The sequence below is a fragment of the Pristis pectinata genome, chromosome 8, assembly GCF_009764475.1.
Source record: "Pristis pectinata isolate sPriPec2 chromosome 8, sPriPec2.1.pri, whole genome shotgun sequence".
Classification (NCBI taxonomy): Eukaryota; Metazoa; Chordata; class Chondrichthyes; order Rhinopristiformes; family Pristidae; genus Pristis; species Pristis pectinata.
The window spans coordinates 29008328-29032865 of NC_067412.1; the positions used below are offsets into that span (position 1 = coordinate 29008328).

The 24538-nt window shown below is 36.2% G+C and overlaps 1 protein-coding gene across 1 annotated transcript in view; it reads right to left on the reverse strand.

Annotated features, from left to right (window-relative positions):
* Positions 1–4439: 4439 nt before the first annotated feature.
* meiob (meiosis specific with OB-fold) overlaps positions 4440–24538 on the reverse strand; it is a 34717-nt gene continuing 14618 nt past the window's right edge. The window contains exons 5-13 of the mRNA XM_052021330.1: positions 22886–23081; positions 20703–20803; positions 19875–19927; positions 19670–19765; positions 18553–18645; positions 16198–16351; positions 14863–15052; positions 8680–8766; positions 4440–4550 (exon numbers count right to left, since the gene is read on the reverse strand). Of these exons, the coding sequence (XP_051877290.1) occupies positions 4440–4550; positions 8680–8766; positions 14863–15052; positions 16198–16351; positions 18553–18645; positions 19670–19765; positions 19875–19927; positions 20703–20803; positions 22886–23081 (1081 nt within the window). The remainder of the gene's footprint in view (positions 4551–8679; positions 8767–14862; positions 15053–16197; positions 16352–18552; positions 18646–19669; positions 19766–19874; positions 19928–20702; positions 20804–22885; positions 23082–24538) is intronic.

A 24538-nucleotide genomic window follows, 5' to 3' on the forward strand; every position in this document is an offset into this window, starting at 1 on the left:
CACAAATGATACAGAAATTGTGTTGGGTGTGTAAGGGAAGTGCCCAGTGAAATTTCTAGAAATATGAGGAAAAAAAATTCAGAAGCATTGTGATGGAGGAAAAGATCAGTACATTGTGTCCGAACCCTTAGGCCACCAAAGGTGATAATTGTAAAGTACTTAATTTGCTGTAGGAGAAGACCAGGTTCACAAAAGGAGTTATATTAAAACAAGTCTTTCTTTTTCATTTTTATAGGATGCGGGTGTTGCTGGCAAGGCCAGTGTTTACTAGGTATGGCTAGTAAACACTGTCCTTTCCAGCAACACCCATTTGACCAAGGGCATATCTAATTGCCCTTGAGAAAATAACTGCTGCAATCCTTCTGGTGAAGGTACTGCCACACTGTTGGATAGGGAGTTCCAGGATTTTGACCAAATGACAATGGAGAAATTCTGCTATATTTTTCAAGTGAAGATGGTGAAGGGAAACATGCAGGTGATGGTGTTCCTGTGCACCTGCTGTATTCATCCTTCTTGATGGTAGAGTTTACAGGTTTGGGAATGTGCTGTCAGATTAATTTAGGCATTTTTTGAATGGTTAACACTTCAACCAAAGTGCAACAGTGGTGAAGGGAGTAAATGTGTGTCAATCAAGTGAGGTAATGTTATTTGTTTGAAAACTAAGTGTGATTTTCAACCTATGTCTTTATCCTGGATGGTATTGAGCCTTCTTAGTCTTGTTGGTGCTAGACTTATCCAGTCAAGTGGAGATTATTCCATCACACTACTGACTTGTGGCTTGCAGATAGTGGAAAGCTTTTGAGAGGAAGTAAGCTACCAGTGCCTCTGTTACAGTTATATCTCTGGTCAATGGTGACTGTGCGCTCCCACCTGTCCCCTCCCCCCCCACCCCCGCTAGGATGTTTATAGTTGGGAATGGTAATAGTAATGGCATTGAAAGACATGGCCACACTATGAAAGACATAGGTTGAAAATCACATTTAGTTTTCAAACAAATGACATTACTGAATGCCAAATTGATACTAAGATGACATGTAATAAACAAGGGTATATTCGTGACAAGAGCAACACAGATGCAATAACAGTGGGATCACATAGTTACATGCACCCATCACCAATGGAAATATACAGAGAAGCAGGATTATGTCAACTTGTGCTCGATAATGATTTAATGCTAATGTCCCCAAATGGTAGTTCTATGCTTTAGTGAATACTCTCTCGAAACCTATAAAATCCTAGGAATGTTAACAAAGTGGATGTCGAGATGAGATGGGAGAATTGTCAATTTAAAAGGTGTTATCATGCTGGGAGATCACAGACGCACACGTCCCTCATGGATGACTCTTGAAATAAGTCCCTCTAACTCCTGAATAAGGTCCACAAAGTATCCTGTAGCATGTAATATACCAAAGTATTAAAAGGCCCTATTCCATTTGAACTGGAAATATATTACATTGTTTGTCAATGGATGACTGACCATAATTCTTTATTATATACACTGGACATACTGTCTGTATACTTGGAAGATTTAGGCTGACGGCATCTGTTATGTCACCCCATGGGAATCAGAATGATAATATCTGGAACAGTAATCACACACTCATTTCTCTGATTTACAACTAACGTCAGATACACCACTGAGACATATTCAATGAATTGTTTGGCAATATCACACACAGAACACAGGAATCCACCATCGTGTAATTTATCAGCATATTATGACTGTTTTAACCACATTGAATAGAATGAATCCCACTTTATTACTAATTAGAGACTAAATCAAAGGCTTGGCTAAATTGGCATTTCAGAATGTTATTTCAGTTGAAATTTCTCCATTTTTTTAGATGAAGAGATAAAAGCAGTTAAATATACAAAGCCTTCACTGTTAAAAGTCTTAATGTTATTCTGCGTGATATTTATAACTGTTTTCATAAATTGAAAATGACCTTTGATGAAAATGTGAAATGGTGTGAGAGACATCAATTTTTCTAACACTGAATAAGGTGGTAACTATTGAGAAGAATAGTCAACATAGTAACAGAATATAAATAAATATAAACCATGGCATTATCCATTAATGAAACTAATACATTTTTCTTCTTTTTAAAATAAATTTAATTCCACCCAAAAAAGAGACAACATTGGCAAAGCAAGATGCATCGCTTTTCCAAGATTACATAAAACATCTATGTAAACAGTACATTACACAAATGTTAAGGAATCAACTTTTGCAAAAACAGTATGTAGTAACTTAAACAGGTATCACAATTTAGAGAATTACCTGTGACCTTGAGATTAACAACCATTCATGAGAATTTGATACTTTGACAATATTAAAATTATGTCTTGAAATTAAACTGCAGTTTTAACCCTTGAATCAACATCTTAATTCACTAATTCTAGTGTATATACTAGTGGCTGATATTAGCCATAATTAACACTTACAAAGCTATGCTCAGAATACTCCCCTAAGCGAAAATTGTATTGCTTATTTCTGATACTTGAATAGATGGTCAAAGAGCCAATAGGTAGGTGAGGAGTTATTATTTTATGCTGCAAATTTATAAAAGCTAACAAGCACTTAAAGGGTGGTAGAAGTATAATGAACAATAAATAAAGAAAATTGAGTAAATACTTGAAAAGTTTGGAGGGCCAGGGGATAGAAGCGTGAGTCTAACTGGCAGACACAGTGGGAAAAAAAAGCATCTCTGTGCTGGTATGATTCAAGTTAATTATCAGTGGGGTTCCATTTCAGCCTTGATACCAATTATAAACTTTCTAGTGGCGTGGCAGGGAGCGAGATTGTAACTAAATCAGAACACACACATTTATTTGCCTTCTTGTTTCAGTTTTAACACTCTGTTGTTATAATTATATTTCATTATGTCCACTTTTATAATGGAAACGCCTATGTATTCTATCACACTGTATTCTCAGGTCAATGGCGTACTGCAAACTTTACCGCTGGGTTTTAGGATGTATTACAATGTGATACTGAAACTGATTCCATTATAAATATAGGAATTTAACATTAAATATCTAGCAGCAAATATGTGTAACAAAAGACTTTTAATATATTTCAGAAGAAATTTGTAATATTGTGTTCCTGAAATTTTTTCAAAGCTATTTGCAAAATAAATGTCTACATTGGAAATAAAATTTACCTTTATCATCATTGTTGACAAACTGTCAAGGATAATGAAAATTTAAAATAAACCATTATATTGGGGTTTATTAGTGTTATTATAATTGAGAGATACAGCCTTAGCTGTTAATACAAATGTGAAATGGAAACTATCAGATACTAACTGCATGCCACACTGTTCAGAGACAAAAGAAGTCTACACTATTCCTTGGAGATTAATGTTTAACAGGAGAGAAGCTGGGAGCTTGGGTTTGAATTCAGCTAGAGATCCATTGCATTATAAAACCCATGCAAAATAACGTAAAACACAACCTCTTTGAAACAATTTTACACCTCTTACCTTCAGAGTTTTGGCTACCAAATTTACAAGTCGACTTCAAAGTTACATTTCTATTTTCTTTTTAAGATGTTTAAGAATGGTTCACATTAATGAAAATAACATGGTAACAAGTGCATTGTTTGAAAATAACAGAATATTCAAATGTTTGAAGCAAGTAACATTACTGAAACATGTCTCAATAAGTGCTCATACCCACACACATGGCACCATTAAAATGGAATAACAGGCAAATTTTGCAACAGAAATTTCACCTACCTTGTATTATACCATCACAGACTGCTTAAATATAAACTGACAAATTCCATGTTGTAAATGTAATTCTTTAAGATGTTAAGCAATTATTGTGACATCACAAGAGTTTAATTATTATGAATGTTTTAAAATAACTGTCATCAATATCTAAACAATAACTTTTAAAAGATGTTCCAATTCTGTGCTATATCTAATGAGAAATTTTGTATTAATAGTGATAAATTACAATAAGTTTTTACAATATATATCTTTAATTATACTGTATGAGCATTAAAAGTGCAGAAAAATTGGATAATTCAAGGAGGACCAACTAGGAGATCTAAGAATTAACTAAAAACTCCATTTAACTCTTACAAAACTCTTACTTTAACTCTCTCTACATTAGAAAGACCAGAGCAAGTGTAGTTTAACAAAATGATGAGAGCCTTGTGGAAAAAAATGAACATAAAGCATGACTGTAGGTTTCAGCATCATATGTAATTCCCTTGCCAGACATGAACAGTAAACCTATTTGACAGACTTCTGTACACATTTTTGAAATTTAAATTTTGATAATTTCCATCAAAATCAAAATAATAATAAGCATTATACCTAAATATTAATATATATAAACTGGCAGCAGAATTTTTACTTAAGGTTTTGGAGACCAGCTTTGCTAGGAGGCAAATATTTGAACTCAATTTCATCTCTATAATAGCCATTTCAGAAAATTGCTATGCTGGACAAAGTCTGACTAGCCTCTTCAGGATCAGCTATTTTGCAGGAAAGCAAACTTGTTCTTATTCCATTTCTTGCATTACCTGATGGAATCAACTGTATAGAATGACAGAAAAGAGTTTGTATTTTTATATTGATACAGAAAACTACTTATAAGGGAAAATATTTAAAGTCTAGTGGTTGTTCAACTCTCAATGCCAGAAAGAATAAAATAAATAACAGAACTGAACTCAGAAGTTAAAGATATAATTAATTTGTAAAATATGCAGTGTACATTGTTTGTCACTATAAAACTTTCATTGTGAACTGCTCCAAACAATTAGAAAGTGTTAAGATAAAATCACAGAAGCTGCATTTTTCAGATGGTGGTTCTATCTAGAACCAAGGTGTTGTGCAGGATCTTTGAGCAGCAAAATGCAACTCCAATCTAAGGCAAGAGGCTTCAAGAAGAAGAGGATCTAGCCTGGACTACAGGGACAGAATGCAGAGGACTAATTCTATTTATGTTAAAAGAAGAGACAACTGAAGTGATATATCCATACACTAACTTCAAAGGTACCCAAACTGTGACCTTTAAGGATTCAGCTCTATATAAAACATTGCTGTGGTCACCTTCATAGCCATAAAAATCTCATGCCTTGGCAAAACTGATTACACAATCTGGTCACAGGGTTCTCTCAAACTGCATACATCATGTTGGAATGATAAACTATCATTTTTTACAGTAATTGAATTTCTTTGCCCAAAACAAAAAAAATTAAATTAAAAAAAATTAGAGGACGAAAATCCTAACTAGTCACAATATGGTTACAGATTCCTACCACTTGCCAAAGTGCTACTGTGGATCAACTTTCCCAGCTCTGTTGCCATGTTTTTTTATTGGTTTATTGGATGATTTTTGTCTTTTTCCATTGCACGTTTTTAAAAGTAGTTGCAAGGGGCCAAATGGGCTAATACTACTTCTGATGTTAAATAAACATCTGAAGTAATAGCAGGAGCAGGCCATTTGGCCACTTGCACCTACTCCACCATTTAATTAAATCCTGGCTGCTCCTTTAGTTCAGTGCCACTCTCCTGTACTAACTCCATATTCCTTGATTCCCTTAATCCAAAAAACTATTAACCTTATTCTTGAATATATTCAAACACTGAACTTCCATAGCCCTCTAAGACAGAAAATTTCAAAGATTTGCTATCCTCTGATTGAAGAAATTTCTTCTTATCTTAGTTTTGAGCTGTTACCAATATTAAAATCCACATTTTTGCTCCTTCATAATCTATTAAATCCACCTGCATTTTATGGATCCATCTACTCTGCTGACAATACTTCTTTCTTTGAGTGATTGGTAAATTTGGATATGCAACTTTCTGGAAGTCTACTTTAATAACATCCTCAGACATTTACTGATATACCACATCAATCAAGTTCACCAGACATAATTTCTCCTTTGCAAATCCATACTGTCTCTCAGATCAGCTGAAAATATTCAAGGTATTTAGTGATTTCATTTTTTATTAAAGACATTAGTAATTTCACTGTGACAGATGCCTGGCTGACCAACTTATTTCATAGTGTAAGAGGTAATATTGGCTTGCCAACAGGGGCAGCATAGAGGCACAGCTTGTAGAGGCGCCATCTCACAGGTGCAGCAACCCAGTTCAATTTTGACCTCTTATGCCATCTGTGTGGAGTTTGCATGTTCTCCCCGTGACACTGTAGGTTTTCTCTTGGTGCTCCAGTTTCCTCCCACATCTCAAGGATGTGTGCGTTGGTAGGTTAATTGGCTGCTGTAAATTGTGCCTAGTGTGCAGGTGAGTGGTAGAATCTGGAGATAGGGAGTTGATGGGAATATAAGAAGAATAAAATGGAATTAGTATAGGATTAGTGTAAATGGATGCTTGATGATATGTGAGGATTTGGGGACCAATGAGCTTGTTTGCTTTTTGTATGACTGTATGAAAGCAGCCATGATGAGGTTTTTTTCTGGTTGCAAAGCAGATGTAATGATGGTGATCAGCACTGAGGCCTCAACTTTTTACAATTAATATAAACGACTTGTATGAAGGCAGCAAAGACATGGCTGCAAAATTTTCTGATGATACAAAGGTGGGAAGCGAAGTAAGTTGTGAAGAGGACATAAGAGGTTACAAAGGAATACAGGTAGATTACATGAGTGGGCAAATGAGTATAAAGAGGGAAATGTGAATTTGCCCATTTTGGCAGGAAAAATAAAGAAAAAGCATATTATCTAAATGTGAGAGATTGCAGAATTCTGATAGGCAGAGGGAATTGAGAGTCCCAGTGCATGATTTGCAAAAGGCTAGTTGATTGCTATGGGAACTGAATACAAAACTATGGAGGTTATGCTTCAGTTAAATTGGACATTGCTGAGACCAAACCTTGAGTACAGTGTACAGCTTTGGTCTCCTTATTTATGGAATGATACTAATACTTTGGAAGCAGCTTAGAGGTTTACTAGATTAATACAGGCAGTCCCCAGGTTACCTAAGTATTCTGTTCCTGAGAATTGTCCGTAAGTCGATTTCTCTCTAAGTCAGAAATGTCCGTTTTCTATAGTAACTCATTTTGTATCACTCTATGTACACTTGCCATAATGTTTTCATTTCATTGAATAATCACTCCAACATTACTCATAATTAAATTAATGTAATATATACTGTATGCAATCATTAATGAATACAATGAAACCTTTTATTATTATTATTACCAGCTTAAAAAGTATTTAAAAATGTATGGGAGAATTTGTGTAAAGTTGGATTTCTGTAAGTCAGGTCACTCATAACCTAGGGAGCTTATGATATGAGGGAGTTGCTTTATGAGCAATGGTTGGACAAGCTAGGCCTGTATTCACTGGAGTTTAGAAGAGAAGGGACTTGATTGAGACAAATAAAATCCTGACAGGGTGGATGTGGAGAGGAGAATCGAGAACTAAAGGACACTATTTAAAAAAACATTTAAAAAAGGTGAGGTGATTTTTTTTCTCCCATAGGATTGTAAGTCTTTTGAAACCTTTTTCTCAACAAGCAATGGAAGTAGAGTCTTTGAATATATTTAGGGCAGAGGTACATAGATACTTAATAAGCAAGGAAGTGAAAGATTACCTTGGAGAGATATGAATGGAGAGTTGAGGTTATAATCAGATCAGCCATGATCTTATTAAATGGCAGAGCAGGCTTGAGGGGTCAAGTGGTCTACTCCTGCTCCTAATCCATATGTTCACACATTTGTTTGTATAATTTCCCCTTGTTTCCTCTTGCATCTTTATGAAACATTGGAGTGACATATATAATTTTCCAATCTAAAGGAATGGATTCTGAACTGAGAGAATTTTAGAAGGTCAGTAATACAGCAACTTCCAATTATCACCTTTTTTAAACACCTGAACTATCTAAAACTAGGGATTTTTCACCTTTTAGTGCCTCTATTTTCTCCGATGCTGCTAATTAAATGCTAGTTTTGGTGAGTCTCTATTCCTAATTCAACACTAAGAGACAGGTTTTCACACAGTTGGTGGTGGTTAAATGGAATGAGCTGCCAGAGTAAATGGTAAATGCAGGCACAATTACAACGGTTAAAAGACATTTGGACAGGTACATGGATAAGAAAAGTTCAGAGGGATATGCACCAAATGCAGGCAAATGGGACTACCTCAGTAAGACACCTTGGTTGGCATGGACGAGTTGGGCTGAAGGGTCTGTTTCCCTGCTGTATAATTCTATGACTCTATGATTTTAACAGTTTTTAATTGTCTCTGATATTCAGGTAAATTAAAAAACCCCCAAAGGTAAATATTAAAAAAGTTAATTAACATTATATAAGCACTTAGAAATAATTAAAAATATTACACAAAGTATAATGATTAAAGAAAAAAAATGTCCCCTTTGCCTCCTAATCTGCAGGTTTAGAATCCCCTTTGAAATCTTTAGGGTCTCAGATCCTGCACGAAGTCTGACTGACACAGAATCTGAGAAGCAATTCTCCAATGTAATTTTCTGGAATCCCAGCAAGACTGGACAAGTGTTGTACTCTACTGATAGTCCAAGACTTCCGTTGGAATGGTTGAACCGAGCAATTCCTTTTGGAATCGTTGGCCATAGCCAACAAGATTTAGCCCAACAGGATGAGAAGTAGATTCAGTAAACTATAAATAGTCTTAAAAGATTAGTTTCAAAAGTACATAATTAGGATACATAAAATTCAAACCTTTAGATAGATTTTACACCTCTCCAAAAGGAAGTTCCATTTTAATGATGTTTTCTGCTCTTCTGTTAAGCTGCAAAACTCATCTGTCTAGGAATCATAGCATAAGATACGTCAGTTTTGAAATCCAAAATTGCCAGGGAATTAATAAATTATTTTTTCTCATATTGGTTTACCAAGTGACAGAATTTGAACAGTGTCTTTATCTCCAGTCATCCCATTTAACATTCACTCTTTGTTATCATTTGTTGCTGCTCCAAACTTAAAAAAAATCTTAAATTCACACAAATTTCTGCTAATTAAACAGGAAAACTTAAATATAGTTAAGTGCAAAGAAAATGTCTCAGCTGGAAATAGAACTAGGAGTCCAGAACAACTGAATGAAGTCCTTTATGTTCATACTATACCTCAAAGGCTTGTTTTCAAACCTTCTTTGGAATGCACCTACAGTTATCATACTCATCTTAACTGTTTCTTCAAGCTACACTTGCGTTTGACAAATTCCAGGCTTTTCTTTTATGGTACTTCTAGTGACATAGCAGAATGAAACTCAAGTGCAAAGACCACATCTTGATTCTTTGCAAATTTAATTAAGATGCTGCCAAAAGAGAGCATGAAGAGTTCCACAAGTAGTATGACAATTTTCCTTTGGCATCTTCTGCACATTTTAACAAATCAGAGTGTTAAGTTCCATGCAATGGGTCTGTAACCTTTTTCTCTTCAGCTTAACATCTGGATCTAGTTAATAACCTGTTCCCTTAATAATCTAAGTTCAGAGAGGAATATTTTCTGCCTCTAAGGATAAAACCATTCTTTTCCTATTAATAAATGGTGCATGATGATATAGCTGTCAAAACTAGCAGTAGGGAGGGGTCTAAAAATGAACCACTTAACTTGCTTTTTAGGCACCATGGGGACGGGGTGAAAGTAAACCAATACAGGCTGGTAGAGTAAAAAATTGGCCAATGCAGTTAATATCAATGACTTAAATCAGAAATGATGGTGATGCCAGTAAGAAATTTAAAGACTGAAAAGCTGATTTGAGTCCAATGATGCCATTCTGAACTTCATTATCCAGCATTCCAACAACCTGTCTTAACCTTGCACAGCTAAACAAGTTAAAAGAATTAAAAAGCACCACCATTCTCCCTCACCATCATTATTTAGAGGGATGATGAACTACTTATAGCTTAGTTGTTATATTATTTCTTCTGGTAGCTGGTCAAACTGTACCTGTTCTTGCAACTTTACTAAGTTTGAGTGAATTTTCAAACTGTTACTTCATGATTATTTCACAGAAGTGTTCGTGACTGAATTATGCCAATGGATGCAGGAAGAACAGCAAACTCAATGAAGAAAATGGACAACAGAGTCTATGGCTATTAAGATGACTGTGGTTCTTAAATGTGAGGCATGTTACTCCTTTAAGGAAACTACCAGAGATAAGGCAACTTCTTGCAGAAAAGGATATCACTGAGGCTTTCTAAGTATGAGAAAATATTTTCATCTTATTCTCCCTTTCCAGAGGCAAGCAAGCTGAGCAAGTATGAGGTCCTCCATGGATCAAAGACTTTCCGATGGTGCAGGATAACACTGGGTTCACACATGTTGCCATGCATACACCTTGTGAGCACAGCCATTTTCATGAACCAGAGGGATTACATTTACTCAAATGCAGCTAGTATATGGAAATTGGCAGTGTATTATGCAGCTAAATGCATGCTTTGATGACTGTAGATGACCTTTTTTGATTTGGAAACCATGGGCACTGACTGGGTGATAATGATAACTTACTCATAATGTAGAACTTGAGCACAGTCCAAAATCCATGGAATGCATCCACAGTAAGTCTACAATGAAAGCCATGTCAGTACAGAGACAATTATAAAACATATCTAGCAAAGCCCCTCAAAGTTCAGTTGAGTTGGTATTAAGGCTTATAATCACATGGCCCTTTTTGCACAACCTGGCACTACCCATCAGACAAGAAACTGAGAAGCATGTGGTGGAAGAGGATAGGAAGGAACTGGAAAGTATGAGTAGCTACAAAGTAGTCAGCTTATTTCTGGAATAAAGGGCATCAGGCTCTGTGCAAACCATTGTTCTGCATTGGTGGTAGGCTCCTCCAGACTAGTTGACATTATGTGTGCTTTCTGAATAGTTTTCCAGTGCATCTAGCATTTAGTTATGTACTTCCATCAGCATTCTTTCACAGCCTGGCCCAATGAAAATCCTCACATTCTTCTGGAGTGTAACTAGGATGTGACTTCACCATTTAGTGAGCTTTCACCTCCCCTTATGCAGGATCTGTCTGTGAGCTGATGGCTGAGAGTGTAAGACCGAGTGATGTTTTCTCATTAGTTGTGGTTATGGGGCTTGCAACAATGCTATATATGATTAAGGGTGAGTAAAGCAGAAGTTCAATTTATCAGAACTCTTCAATTCTGGAGTTGAAGAGTGCTGATAAATTGTCTAAATGTTGTTCAATGCTAGTGGCTACACCACAGCAGATTGTGGAAATGTGAGCTGGAGAGAGGTATGTGAGATTGTGATGATTCCTATCAATAAAGCAATGAAACATATAAACTAAGCCCCATCTAAATTCTTAATTTTTTGTCATCGATTTGATACTTGAGGTAGATAGGTCTGCAGTACTGCAGAGATTCAGTCGTTGCTTGCTTCTCTGTGTTGGAATGGTATAAATGCAAGTATATTTTTGCAGCACATTTATTCTATATTACTGGCATTGAACAGAGAGGAAAGAAGTTGGTCTGAACAGGTCCTTACAATCATTCCCAGCAATGAGGCAGACTTTCAGAGATAGATTAAAACAGGAGCTGTTGTTGACATGTGATATTGACTGCACAAAAGCCACTGCTGAAACAGAATCAGTTCTCAACATAGTCTGGACAATACCCACAGTGAAAAATGGTGATTGTAGAAGAGCAAATGCTCTCAACACATCTCTCTGCTCAATGAGGAGATCAAGCTGTTCCCACATGGTGTATATTGTTCCTCTTGAGCTTCAAGTTGATCCTGTGTGGCAGAAACAAGACCTCTGGCTGGATCATGATGAGACTAAATAAAAGCAGTGGGATTTTGTCTGGTATAGGTCTGTGCCAATGCGTCATGGTCTTCTGACTCTTCCATGCTCCTTTTCATCCCCTGCATTCAGTGAGATATAGCTGACAGCTCACTGTATATAAGCATCTTCCTGTCATGAAAGCATCCAATTATGGTCATGATCTGAATCCTCTAGGACCGACCAATGTGTCAGGTCAAACCTCTACAATCTTGCCACAACAAGTTGCTAACAAGAGGAGGCTGCGCCAAAAACATCCCCATCCTCAACAATAGCTGAGCCCAGCTTCTAAGTACTAAAGACAAGGTTGAAGTTTTTGTGTCTTTCCTCAGTCAGAAGTGCCAAGGAGATGATCCACATGCTATCAAGAAATGGGTGAGAGCACTGGAAACGGTAAAGGCAATGAGACCCAACTACAGCACTGCAGGTCTGTGCTCCAGAACTTGCTGTGCCTCTGATGAAGGTGTCTGAGTACAGTTACAACACTGGCACCAACCCAACAAGGTTGAAAATTGTCATGATCTCAAGAAGGATGGCAAATCCAATCCAGTTAATTACTGCCAAGTCTACACTCAGTCATCTACAAAACTATGATAAAACTCTGATAATCCACTATCCAATTGTTCAGAAATCCTTACGAATAGCATCTGGCTCATTGGGGATCTGTTTCCCAAGTGCCCTTTAAACTCACCAGTGCCTGTTTCTCATGTTCTCTTTAAACAAACTGGAATCCTGTTTCCTGCTACCTATTTCAACTTATTTGGGCCACATTTCCCATTCTCTATTTAAGCTCACTGGAGCCCCATTTCCAGCCCATTTAAACACACCATGGCCTTTCTTCCTGCACTCCTTTGAATTAGAGCCCCACTTTCAGCATCTTCCATCTCCTACATTTAAAAAATGCTGTGTTTCTACTTTCCCACCTATTCACTTACACAGGGAATGGTTGAGGTAAAGAAGAGGTATATTGAGGGGATAACCACATAGAGAGGAAAGGAATGGAAAAATATGGATGAAATGATGAGGGGTGGGTGGATCTTTGGAAGACCAAGGGCTTGTAGAGGTTCAGTTGCTGAGTATATTCAAGACAGAGATCAATAGATGTCTAGATATTCAAGGAATTATGAGAAATGCGATAAGCATAAAAACACTGAAGTTATTTTCCATGATCCTATCGAGTAGCGAGTGTGAGGGGCTGAAAGGCCTGATCCTGCTTCTGTTTCTTATGTTCTTGTATTTCACATTCTTCCCCTCCGCTGGGTGAAGAGGTTTCTCTTAAATTCTCCACTGGATTTTACATCAATCCACCTATTAAGATATGTTGCAGGAGGCAGTTCATTTTTCCACTGGCATCTTAGGAGGCCATTAAGTGGATTGATAGTCTGGACATTTGAGTGTGAACCTTTTCATGTTATATGACAGGAGGAGACTGACGTTAACAAAATGCAAATTAATTTAATGAAGTTTTATATTTAGTTTCAACGTCAGCTGAGACATGAATAAGATTCTCATTCATTGAGAAACATCAATGTCTTGGGGAGGTATTTTTTCATGTACTATATTCCAAACTTGAAGGAATTTGGTCAATATCTTTTTTAAAATTAATGCTTTGAACTATTAAATGAACAAATTTCTGTTTAATTTTAATAATTAAAGAAAATGGCAAAAACCCTATCACTGGTACTTTTTTTTTATTTTCCTTGTCAATGAAAGATTAAATATTTAATGAAATGTCTCCCATTTATGTAAAATAACATATTGTAATACAAAATGTAAAGACAAATGACAGGAAGTGACATTGTAACAAAGCAGCAAATGCTATGACAAAGAAGGAGGACCACTCAAGGGTAATAATGGAATTGAAAACACATAAGCTTTTAACAGTGTGAGCTATACAGTTTCTAAGTAAACAGCAGGTCTACGAGTACCTTAAACCCCACCTAATGCACACAACAGCTATATAAACATTATTTTAAATAGGCCTTTACAATATACTTTCTTTAATCTTATGGAATTCTCTAAAGAATAATAGTTTATAACTACATTTTTGTATGCTCTTTGCTACATTTCTCATAAAAGGGTGGTGTAATCTCCACATATTCTGCAAATGGATGTCTGAGCCGTCAGGATTAGTGATTAATGGCTACAGTTTTCTTTCCTTCTATCATAAAATTTTACTGATAAATAAAATTTACATTTATGAAGTTCACTACTCAAGTTCTGTGACCAGCTGGACAGCTTAGATCACCGGTCTGCCAGTTGTATCTAAACAGTGTAACACTGTGATGCAGGTTATTTTTAATAAATTCTTCATAGGGTGTCAATATTGGCTATGATTGCAGCATAAAATTGTTACCTTATTACAGTAAGCATTTTCCAAACAGAAAATACTGGAAAAGTCAGGCGCCAACTGTGATGAGAGAAATATTTCAAGTAAATAACCCTTCATCAGGACTGGTGAATGCACTCATCTCTCAAAAGCTTTTCTTTTTTGTGGTTCACCAACAGGTAATTTGTGGGTCAGGACTGTGACCTGCAGGTGGATGTCAACTATTGTTGGTGGGAAGGAAGAGGACGTTGGAAGCTTGACTGACAGGAAATGTCATAGATAACAGGTCGTGAAATATCATTAGGAGAGAATTGGATAGAGGAATTGGTGAGAAGGGGACCTGAATGCCACTGCAATTAAGGTGGGTTTCCACCCAGGAACCTTCTCAGACTGTAACTGAATAATTGATGTACTTTGGTTGTTATAAAAAAAAGCTAAATATAACAAGCCCATGTAATATTTTGGAAGGAAAGATAAACATCAAATTCATTTTTTAAGTAAACAATGTATATGTACCATTTAAATTCTCTCTTGCATGTCTAAGAGGGTGATGAAAAAGCAAATTAATTATTTCATCTAATTTCGATGTATGATGTTTTGCAAAGCCTGTATGCTTCCTTAACACATGCTTTCTTTTGCCCAGACTAGCCAATATAGTTAGCTTATCACAAATGTGTGCTGCAGAATAGAACACTTTAGGAAACACTGTAGCTATTACACTGACAGTTCCTACACTGCAACTTTAATCTAAAAATTCCAAGTACTAAATACTTACTGTGTAACCAAGAGTTTTTTCAGCTGTACTTCCTGTTAAGTTACAAGACTGAAGAGTGCCTGTGTGGTCGGACACATCCACCCAGAAATCAAAATTGGTAATGATATTTGAAGAGTTCATTGCGCCAAATGAACAAGAAGGATTTGTGCATAAGTTTGAACCAATATCGATCAAAAATCTGCACCTACCACTTTAATAAACATAGAATTGATATATTTTAAGATTCTCATTGAACGTTTTTGGAATATGACTTCATAATTAGTATGTCTACAGATCCCAAAAAATATATTTCTGTCTCTTTTATCACTATTAACTTCAGCCACATCTAATTTCTCTTTCTTACCATATCTGAATTTTAATAGTATTTAAAAATGAAACTCTGCATCACTAAGAGTCCACCCCTCTTCTTACAGATAAAGGTTAGTTTGTAAAACTTTGAATTACTAGCATAAATACAACTGAACATAGTAGCATACAAAGGAATATATATTTAAATTGAAGAGTAAACAAAGCAGGGAATGTGAGAAAGGACTTTATTATGCAGAGAGCAGTAATGATCTGCAACTCACTACCTGTAAGGGTAGAGGAGACAGAGTCAATCAGAACTTTCAAAATAAAATTGGAAAGGCACTTGAGTAAAGGAACTTACATGGCAATGGGGAAAGTGCAAGGAAATAGGACTGAAATGACTGCCCTTCAGGGAACTAATGTGAACTAGATAGGCCGATTAGTCCCTTTGCATTTCACGTTAATTCTAATTTTTAAAAATATTTGTTGACAGGATACAGATGTCACTGTAAAATTCTGGCATCTATTGTCCAACTTCAACTGCCTCTGAGGCAGTTGCGTGCCAGCTCCTTTGGTGAGTATGTAATCATGTATAAGGATAGCAGATTTCCTTCCCTCAAAGACAATAGTGAATCTGGTGGTCTTTTACCATATGGTGGCCTCAGCCAAATTTAATTTCTTCAGCTTCCATGTTGGGATACAAACTCAGGTCTCTGGATTGATGGTCCAGAACTCTTGCTGCTAGTCCATCATACTAATTACTGTGCAATCATACCTGAAATTCTATGATTTAACAATACAAACCAATTCTGTAAAAGGATAAATCCTGTAACAGATGAAAATGCAAACTGTGCACAAAGCAAGGAAAGGCTCAGAATCAAAGAGCTAGCAAGATTTTCTGAAATGTTTTCTCAAGCTATTTAAAGAAACTATTACTCCCCACTGTATACAAAACATATTATACATTTAGATTATTACAACATCCAAAATAATTGTACTCTAACTCTTATGAATAAATTTAAAATTAAATAAAATAATCATTCTCACCATCTGGATTTTATTATCTTTGAATTGTCAGTATCAATGTTAAGCATTGTAATGTAAGCATACACAATTCCATAAACAGGTTCTGCTTTGCCACCATGGTCTATTGCTTTATTTTTGAACTGCTGCACTGTGAACACATCCACAATGGAATTTACTGCAAAGATAAAATGAAGATATGTAAAGCATGGGTTGAGCAGTTCTAAAAGACAATAAAATATTCCCTGCTATATAACTGAAATCTGAAGAAAGAAAAGTGCCACCTGTCCAGTTAGTTTACTACAAAAGTGAAATAAGTATTGTAAATGTTTCTAGTATGTATAATAAAAATCATCTGATGAAATAGGCAATTAAATGATTTGTGCTCTCAATACAAAATTACTGCACAAATAAATAGTGGATGTGACATGGGTATTTCACATTTAATCTTCAAGTGGGAATATGTACAAATTACCTTCTTTATTTAGCTTTGATAAAGGGATTTTGATAATCTGCTACAACCTCTGTAAACACAGGAGTTCAGTGGAAGGTGTATGGAATTAGGACTGCCTTAAAAAGATAGGTGTTACTTGTATACAAAAGACTTTCCATATATTTACAAGAAGTAAAATATAAAAGCTTTCACTTTGGCTGGCATCAAGATCACAACTGCTCGCAAAGAAACTGAAAATATCTTGCAAAATGTCTTTTCAGTGTGATTTCAATGGCTAGAAATGCAGTTATGTAGCATTACCTTTTTCAGTACTGTGTAAATGAAAATCAATTATTTTCAGAGTAGCATGCAATTACAATACTTTTCATGTTGAATCAGGCCACTCCAGAAATTCAAGGTGGGCACTTTCAGAATCATTTGCAGATGACATAATTTTGATATTAACAACATTTGTATCTGTGTAATGCTCCATTAAAGCAATGCAGACAGAAATTAATCAATGAGGTTCTTAAACACGACTGTAGTTGGGCACTCTGAAACCAACCAGTTTACCACAGCTGAGCAGAGCATATTTCAGCAGGTCACAAATGGCTCCCATAGATTCTCTTACTCACTTCATCTCCTTTGTGGCCCTCCATGGTACTGACTGAAAACACTAGTTCACTGATCTTGCTTCTTTACTCACCGATTACCATAACTTTTGGATAAATCCAAATTTAACTGCACGCTTACCCAACACTGATTGTAACCTTGATTTTCTCCAGTGAAATCATATCCTTCCTCAGAACAACGCAGAGTACACCAGCTATGGCCTAACCAATGTTTTATAAAGTTATACCATGACCTTCCTATTCTTGTTTTATGATTCAGCTAACGAAGGCAAGTATCCTGTTTACCTTCTTCAACACCTTATCTACTTATGCCATCACCTTCAGGTATCCTTGGACTTATAAACTAAGGTTCCTCTGTTCCTCAACACAGCCTGGGGTCTTACCATTCATTAAGTATGTCCTACCCTTAGATGCCCTCCCCAAGTGAAGCACCTCACATTTATCAGGATTAAATTTCATCTGCCATTGCTTTGCCCATTTTATCACCTGATCAATATCATCCTTTCACCTAAGATTACCCTCCTCATTATTGACAACACCAACAATTTTGTGTCATCTGCAAACTTACCAGTTATACCTCCGTATTTTGTTATTGTTTCTCATATTTTCCTACCACATAGGGCCATGAAGTATATTCAACCTCTCTAAGCAATCCCATTCCCCCACTTGTTTCCATGCAAACTATTCTCTTTTATGCGTCTATCAACTCCATCCTGATTCTCCCTCCACTCACCTATGCTCCGGGTAATTTACAATAACCAATTCACCAGCTCACCTTTGGGATGTGGGAAGAAACTGAGCACTGAAGGGAAACCCACATTGTCTCAGGGAGAACATGCAAACTCCACAGACACACAGCACCAGAGGTCAGAATTGAACCCAGGTCACTAGAGCTGTGAGGTGGTTGTGCCACTGTGCTGTCTGATAAAATATTGTATTGTATGATATTAGAGAGCATATAATACTTTGTTTGTTATCCTATGACCCTGATGCTCTTCAAGGAAATGCTGCCATGGAAATAAATGACTAATATCGTAGGGTCAATATTAAAACTTATTTAAGACTGTTCAGAATTGTGAAGCTGATAAAAAGATAGTGCTGTTTAAAACATACAAGTTTTCCAATCTTGGAATCATACTTAATTTTTTTTTAAATCAAGGTTTTATTTTATATGTGGAAGAATTGATAAGCTGTACTTATACAGTTAGGTAAAGCAATTTATGTAATACTTGTCTAATAAAATTTTTACATCACAAATAATGTAAGAGCCAAATTAAACAAAATATACTTCAAGTATAAAACCCAGTGACTTACAGTTTATTAATTCATTAACTTGTTCAGGATCTTCATCATCATTTCTTGCATAATCTTTGGCAAAGTTAAACAACAGATTGGCCTCTTTTGTGTCTTTAGGTTTCCAGAGCATAAAGACAAAACTCTGCATTAATACACTTCATTACCTAATTATTCAAAAGAATTAAAATTAAATAACCTTTTCTAATCCAGAAAGATTTTAATTACACTATAGTTGATAATATTATCCAATCACAACACATAAAAGAAAAAAACATTACCTTCTAATTTCTTGATGAAACAATACATGATACCAGTAGCTGACAAAAATTATATCATTTGTAGACTAACTGGCAACATTTAATTAAACAACTAGAAGAAATTAAAAGGAAACCAGTTAGAAATTTGTTTTCTGTCTACTCGTACATTCAGCGGGTAATGGATATTTTTGTTATGAACAGCTGAGGATTCACATGTTGAACTTCAGGAAGTACACCTTCCACATGCTCATGCTGCCAGCTGTTCTCTACTGAAGGAAAAGCAGATCAACACTGCTCTACTTGAATAGAGTTCTTCTGCTTTGTCACAGAAGGAGTGGTATGCAGCACTTTGGGGAACTATGGCAGATATCTGCTGCAACTACTTGATATAATCCAGAAGCCAAGTAGTACAGGACCAGTGTGACCCTCACCTATTTAGTTAATATGCTTAAGGTGAGTCGGTAGGTTCAGCAAACTTCTGACAAGACCAGCTCCCTCTGCTGCTTTTTTTGATTTGTGAAGAAATCTGAAATGGAAACATAATGCTGGAGATCCTCAGCCGGTCATTTTGGGTTGATGATCTTAAGAAAGATCTTCGACCTAAAACTTTAACTTTTTCTCTTTCCACACGTTTCAACTGCGAAGTGTTTCCAACATTTTCTGTTCTTATTTTGCAGCCCCAACAAATCTTGAATCAACTTGAATCCCTTTAAATAGGCTTCTTCCTCTTGTGCATGATTAGCTGTGTGTGCTAGGTACATTGATGCAGGGTAGAGCAGGAATCGAATGAAGTTGTATGAGGACTGCTTCAATTGTGAAAACCAGATTTCAAATATTCACTAATTTTTGGTTTTGACACTAAAGCTGAAAAACCTTACCAGGATTTGTTGTAATGATAGTTTTAGCAATCACTGTGGCAGTCATGCTGTTGCGAAAATTATCATAGTTGACTCGTACATCAGCTATGAATAGTACTGTAAAAGATAAAAACATCTAACCTATAAAAAGTGTTAAGGCATTCTGCAGAATTAGTAAGTTCAAGATAAGGTAGATATATTTCACTCAAATTAGCATATACTGTACCTGTTTCCCTGGGTACCCATGTCTGTGCAAGCTGTATGGATTCATTATCCCAGCTGTGAGAAGTACAAATATAGCTAGTTAGATGCTAAACAAATAACTGAATGTTTATGTTTGTGAAAGCTATTTTCTCTTTCCTGTTACAGAACTATTAGGCCTGATGTTTTAAATACTGTGAATTGAAATAGTATCCTAAATAATCACAGTAATTATCCTTAAGTTCAATAGGAATTGTGCAACTTTAAATGTTGTATGGCAATGAAGTATCAAAAGTACAGGAAACCCAAAATACTGCAAAACAATCAGGTGCAAATACTCTGCAGTAATATTAAAGTTTGACAGTGTGCTAACCAGGTATCAAATAGATACTGTGTTCAGTTCTGCTTGGAGTGACATAATAAATAATTAGATTCTTCAGGCCTAAGAACTGCAGAGAAGTAACTATGAGGTTCACTGCTAGTATCAGAGGAAACAATTGGATTAAATTGACAGGGTAGGATTTGTCAACCTCAAAGGGATGTTACTTAAGGGAATTCACAGAACAAGATAAGGAGTTAATGAGATAGATAACTTTTATATGACACTACATAGTGGGACAGAAAGACAAAAGCACAAAAAATTATTAAATTTGAAAGCACTTCGTGTAATTGATCAACGCTGAAGTGATTTACAGAGTTGAATACTACTTCTGACAGATACTTTCATGGCAGGATTAATAGTCTGGACGTATAACATCAAATAAACTGTATAGCTCCTTCAAATTAATGTTACAATTCAAGATTAGAAGCTTCCAAACTTATAAATCTTATAAAGATTTAAATATATACTGACCAGTTCATTAAGAATGAAGGTACAGTTTCATCAAATAGTTTTACTTCACATCGTTGTCCTTTTCTTCTGTCAGCTGTGGTAAAATGCTTCTGCTCTCCTACCTTAAAACAAAAAAAAAATTCTAAATGTTAAACTGATATAATGTCATAATTACACCTTCAATATAAATATCAAGAGATTAATATAAATGTGAATCTTTGAAGATTCAGTCTTAATTAAATTGAAGATCTCAACCTTAAACTGAATTTTAATTCAGCATATTTCCCAAGGCTTTACTTAAAACCAAGAATAAGCTATTATATCACAGTAATAAATACATCAATTATTGATATGTAAATTTGCTTAAGGCAAGCTGCTAGGTTCAGCAAACATCTGACAGGATCAGCTCCCTCTGCTGCTTCTTCTGATTTATGAAAAAAAATCCCTAAAGCAGATAGGAACACAAAGAAAGAGTTCCAATTGAATGAAGAACTGTAACTAGACACAACAAAACAAAACAGACATTAGTTAGAACTGGGAGAGATGCACAGATGACTGTGCAGTTTGAACAAAGTAAAGGTGAATAAGTAATTGGAGAGAAGGAACTGGAACTTGAAACTTAATCTGCTGAGGTAATTAAACATGGAGTTATAACCATGAAATGGTAAAACAAAACCAAAATCTCGATAAGTATGGAAGTTAATTGCAAACAGAAATTTGTCCTTGGTTGTCTGCACTAACCATCATACATATATAGTAAGAAACAATCTGGGGGAGGAACTTACTGGGTCGAACAGCTGCTTGATCCACTGAGTTCTTCCAGCAGATTGTTTGTTGCTCCAAATAGCAGCATCTGCTCCAGATAGCAGCATCTCTAGTACCTCCATACATATATAGTAATATGGACTGCTTCAAAATTAGAGTCAAGCAAGGTCCCTGAATACATGATACCGACCATGAGAAATTTCTTGCTATGGTTTTGCATGAGTTGTACAACTTGAGGTTCCCATGGGGATCATGAAACACCACATAAATGCAGCCTATTATTCCTTTAAATTTAGGGAACTATGAAATCCTCACAACCCTTGTTCTCATTCTGTTTGCTGACACTGCAAACTTTTTTACTTAAGAGCATCAGTGACTTTCCTAATGCTACAATGTGCTGCAAAATGGGACATATAGCATGATCAATGACCAACACTTCGAATGATGCGGAGGCTAGCATAGGCAGGGTGATAGTGACCTTGACCTTTACAGGCAGACCAGCTTGGGCATTGGTGCATGCCCATATTGTCTTAGAAAAGCTTAGCCTGCAGATACACTGCTCCTCAGGGAATTTAAAGTAAGAGTATGGCTCCCTGTGACTCGAGACCATCTTTTGCTTCTTCTATATGGTCGATGGATATGTCAGCCCTGTTTCCAGTGCTTCTCCAGTAGTGCAGCACACTCAGCAGGACCATCAAAGAAGCACTCAAAGTAAAGATGTAATCATTTGAAGACAGGGTATGCACCACACACAATGTCAGACACAACTTACAGCCACTTCCTGTGTCCAAACTCTATAGTTGCACACTGCAGAAGCTAGTGTAATAGTGGCTGCGTATCTTTTTAAATGGAATTGCTTCAGCAAGTGGAGGACTACAAAAATCTGGTTCCCATGATGTTTTTAAATCAGAAAAATATTATCTTCTTTCAGCTGTAAATTCTCCAAAAGCTTCCTACATGTATTAATGTGTGCAGCGCATGAAAGCGCTAGATTGAACTTCTGTACTTGTGTCATTAATGCATAAAACACGTATATTTAGATGCATAGTGGTCAAAGACAAGGTGTTATACAAATGAATTTCTAATCTAGGGTGCTATTATTGTAAACGGCATAAATTGTGAGAAGTTTCAAACAGAGATGTAAAAAAAAGTCACCAAGTAATTCATCCCTGATTGATGACTAAACTCTCTATGTAGACCCATCAGCAAATAGTATTATTCCTATGAAATTCACTCCACTGACATCAATGAAGTGGATTTAAGGAGAGTACAATACTGACTTGAGTATACCATGATTTGTACTGCCAACTAGACTAATGAATTTCAATGCAAAGTTTTCTTGTAATAAACTCAAATGGAATGACATGTTAGTGAACTTATTCTGCAGAACATCATGAAAAAAGAAAATAGGTGTTTTGATTCAGTTACAAGAAACCCACCGATCTGACTGATGCCAGAATATTGATAAGGCACCCATTTAGGCTTTGCCCATTATGGACAATATCTCCAAGTGAGTAGTAATCCTGGTGGTCTTTCACAGGCAAATGCAACAAGGAGAGAAGCCTAGTTTCAATCTCCAGATCATGGCATATCTTGACTGTTGAGAAGTTCTCACTGACCAAAAGTTTATAGCAACTAAATAAGAAACAAAACAACATTAATGTCGGTTATTTATCTGCAGTGAAAAAAAACTTCTATAATCTAAGCATTAATTTCAAAAGCATTCTGTTAATAAAATTTCATTGGGAAAAAGTCTATTCTATTTATTATGATTAAGTTACACATTACCACTCTTCTTAATGTCATGAATCTGTAAAACCCCATTGTTGACAAATGATTAAATTTACATTTTGACACTTTAATTGCCATTAAATAAATGTAAGACCATTGTGAAAGTCTATAAATTCAAAAGTACATAAAATAAACTGTAGTCAACTGTGCTGCAATGGTGTTAATGCAGTGAATAGTGAAGCCTGGCTTTGTCATGGCCTCACTATATCAAAATTTGCTTGTGGCTACGGCCCAAGGCCTTGGTTATGAGGCTCAGGAGTCCACTTACAGGACCAATTGGACATTGGAGCTTAACTTAATTCATTGGCAGAGTGGACCCTGGGAAGCAGAGCAGTTGAGTGGAGGAGGCTGGGGAATAAGGATGACATAAAATTGGGTGGTAGCCAAGAGGCAAGGATGGCATAAAGTTCAGGAGGGGGACCAGTCAGGATGATAACCAAGATGAAGAGATGTGAAGAATAAAGGTAATAAAGTGTGGGGGAGAGAGTGAAATCAGGCCAACGCTTCACGTGGCAATGGAATGGAGTATTTGCTGAGGGAAGGAATGAGGAAACATCTTGTACTTCAGTGAGGGGGAATGGCAGATTTGGGGTTGGAGTGCGGGTTCAAGGGGTTGGTACAGAGAAGAAGGTGAATAGGCCAAGGGATTTAGGTCAGTATTTTGTTTACCTGACCTGCAGGGCTCACAGGTTTATACTGTGAGCTTAAGACCACAATATCCTGAGAGTGTTCAATGATGCATTCCCCTAGGTATGAATCATTGCACGGAGATTTTGGAGATGCAACAGTGACTCAAGACACATGACCCTGATCAAATTTCATGATTGTCATTTGACTCGAAATGTTGTCACAAATGCAACTTATTCCAGGTTGAGTCAGTTTTCAGTTGCATACAGCTGAAGAAAGTGATGTGGGATCTAATTTCAGGGGTTTATCTGACTTGTTATTTCCTCTCTCTTCCCTTTAAGTCAGTATCTACCATTGTGTATTTCTTTAGCAACAAACAATCTGCTGGAGGAACTCAGCAGGTCGAGCAGCATCTGTGGGAGGAAAGAAATTGTTGACATTTTGGGTCGAAACCCTGCATCACGATTCCAGCATCTGCAGTCTTTTGTGTCTCCATTGTGCATTTCTTTGACTTCTGTAAGCTTCACATACACAACTATGTCGAAGTTGACTTAGGACCTGCCCTCAGCAATATTCCAAATTTGAGCTACACTGCAGAGGATCAACCCAGGTACAATTTGAATGTAAATTCCTGGTCCAATCATACTGATATTCCATCCCAATTAGATAATAAT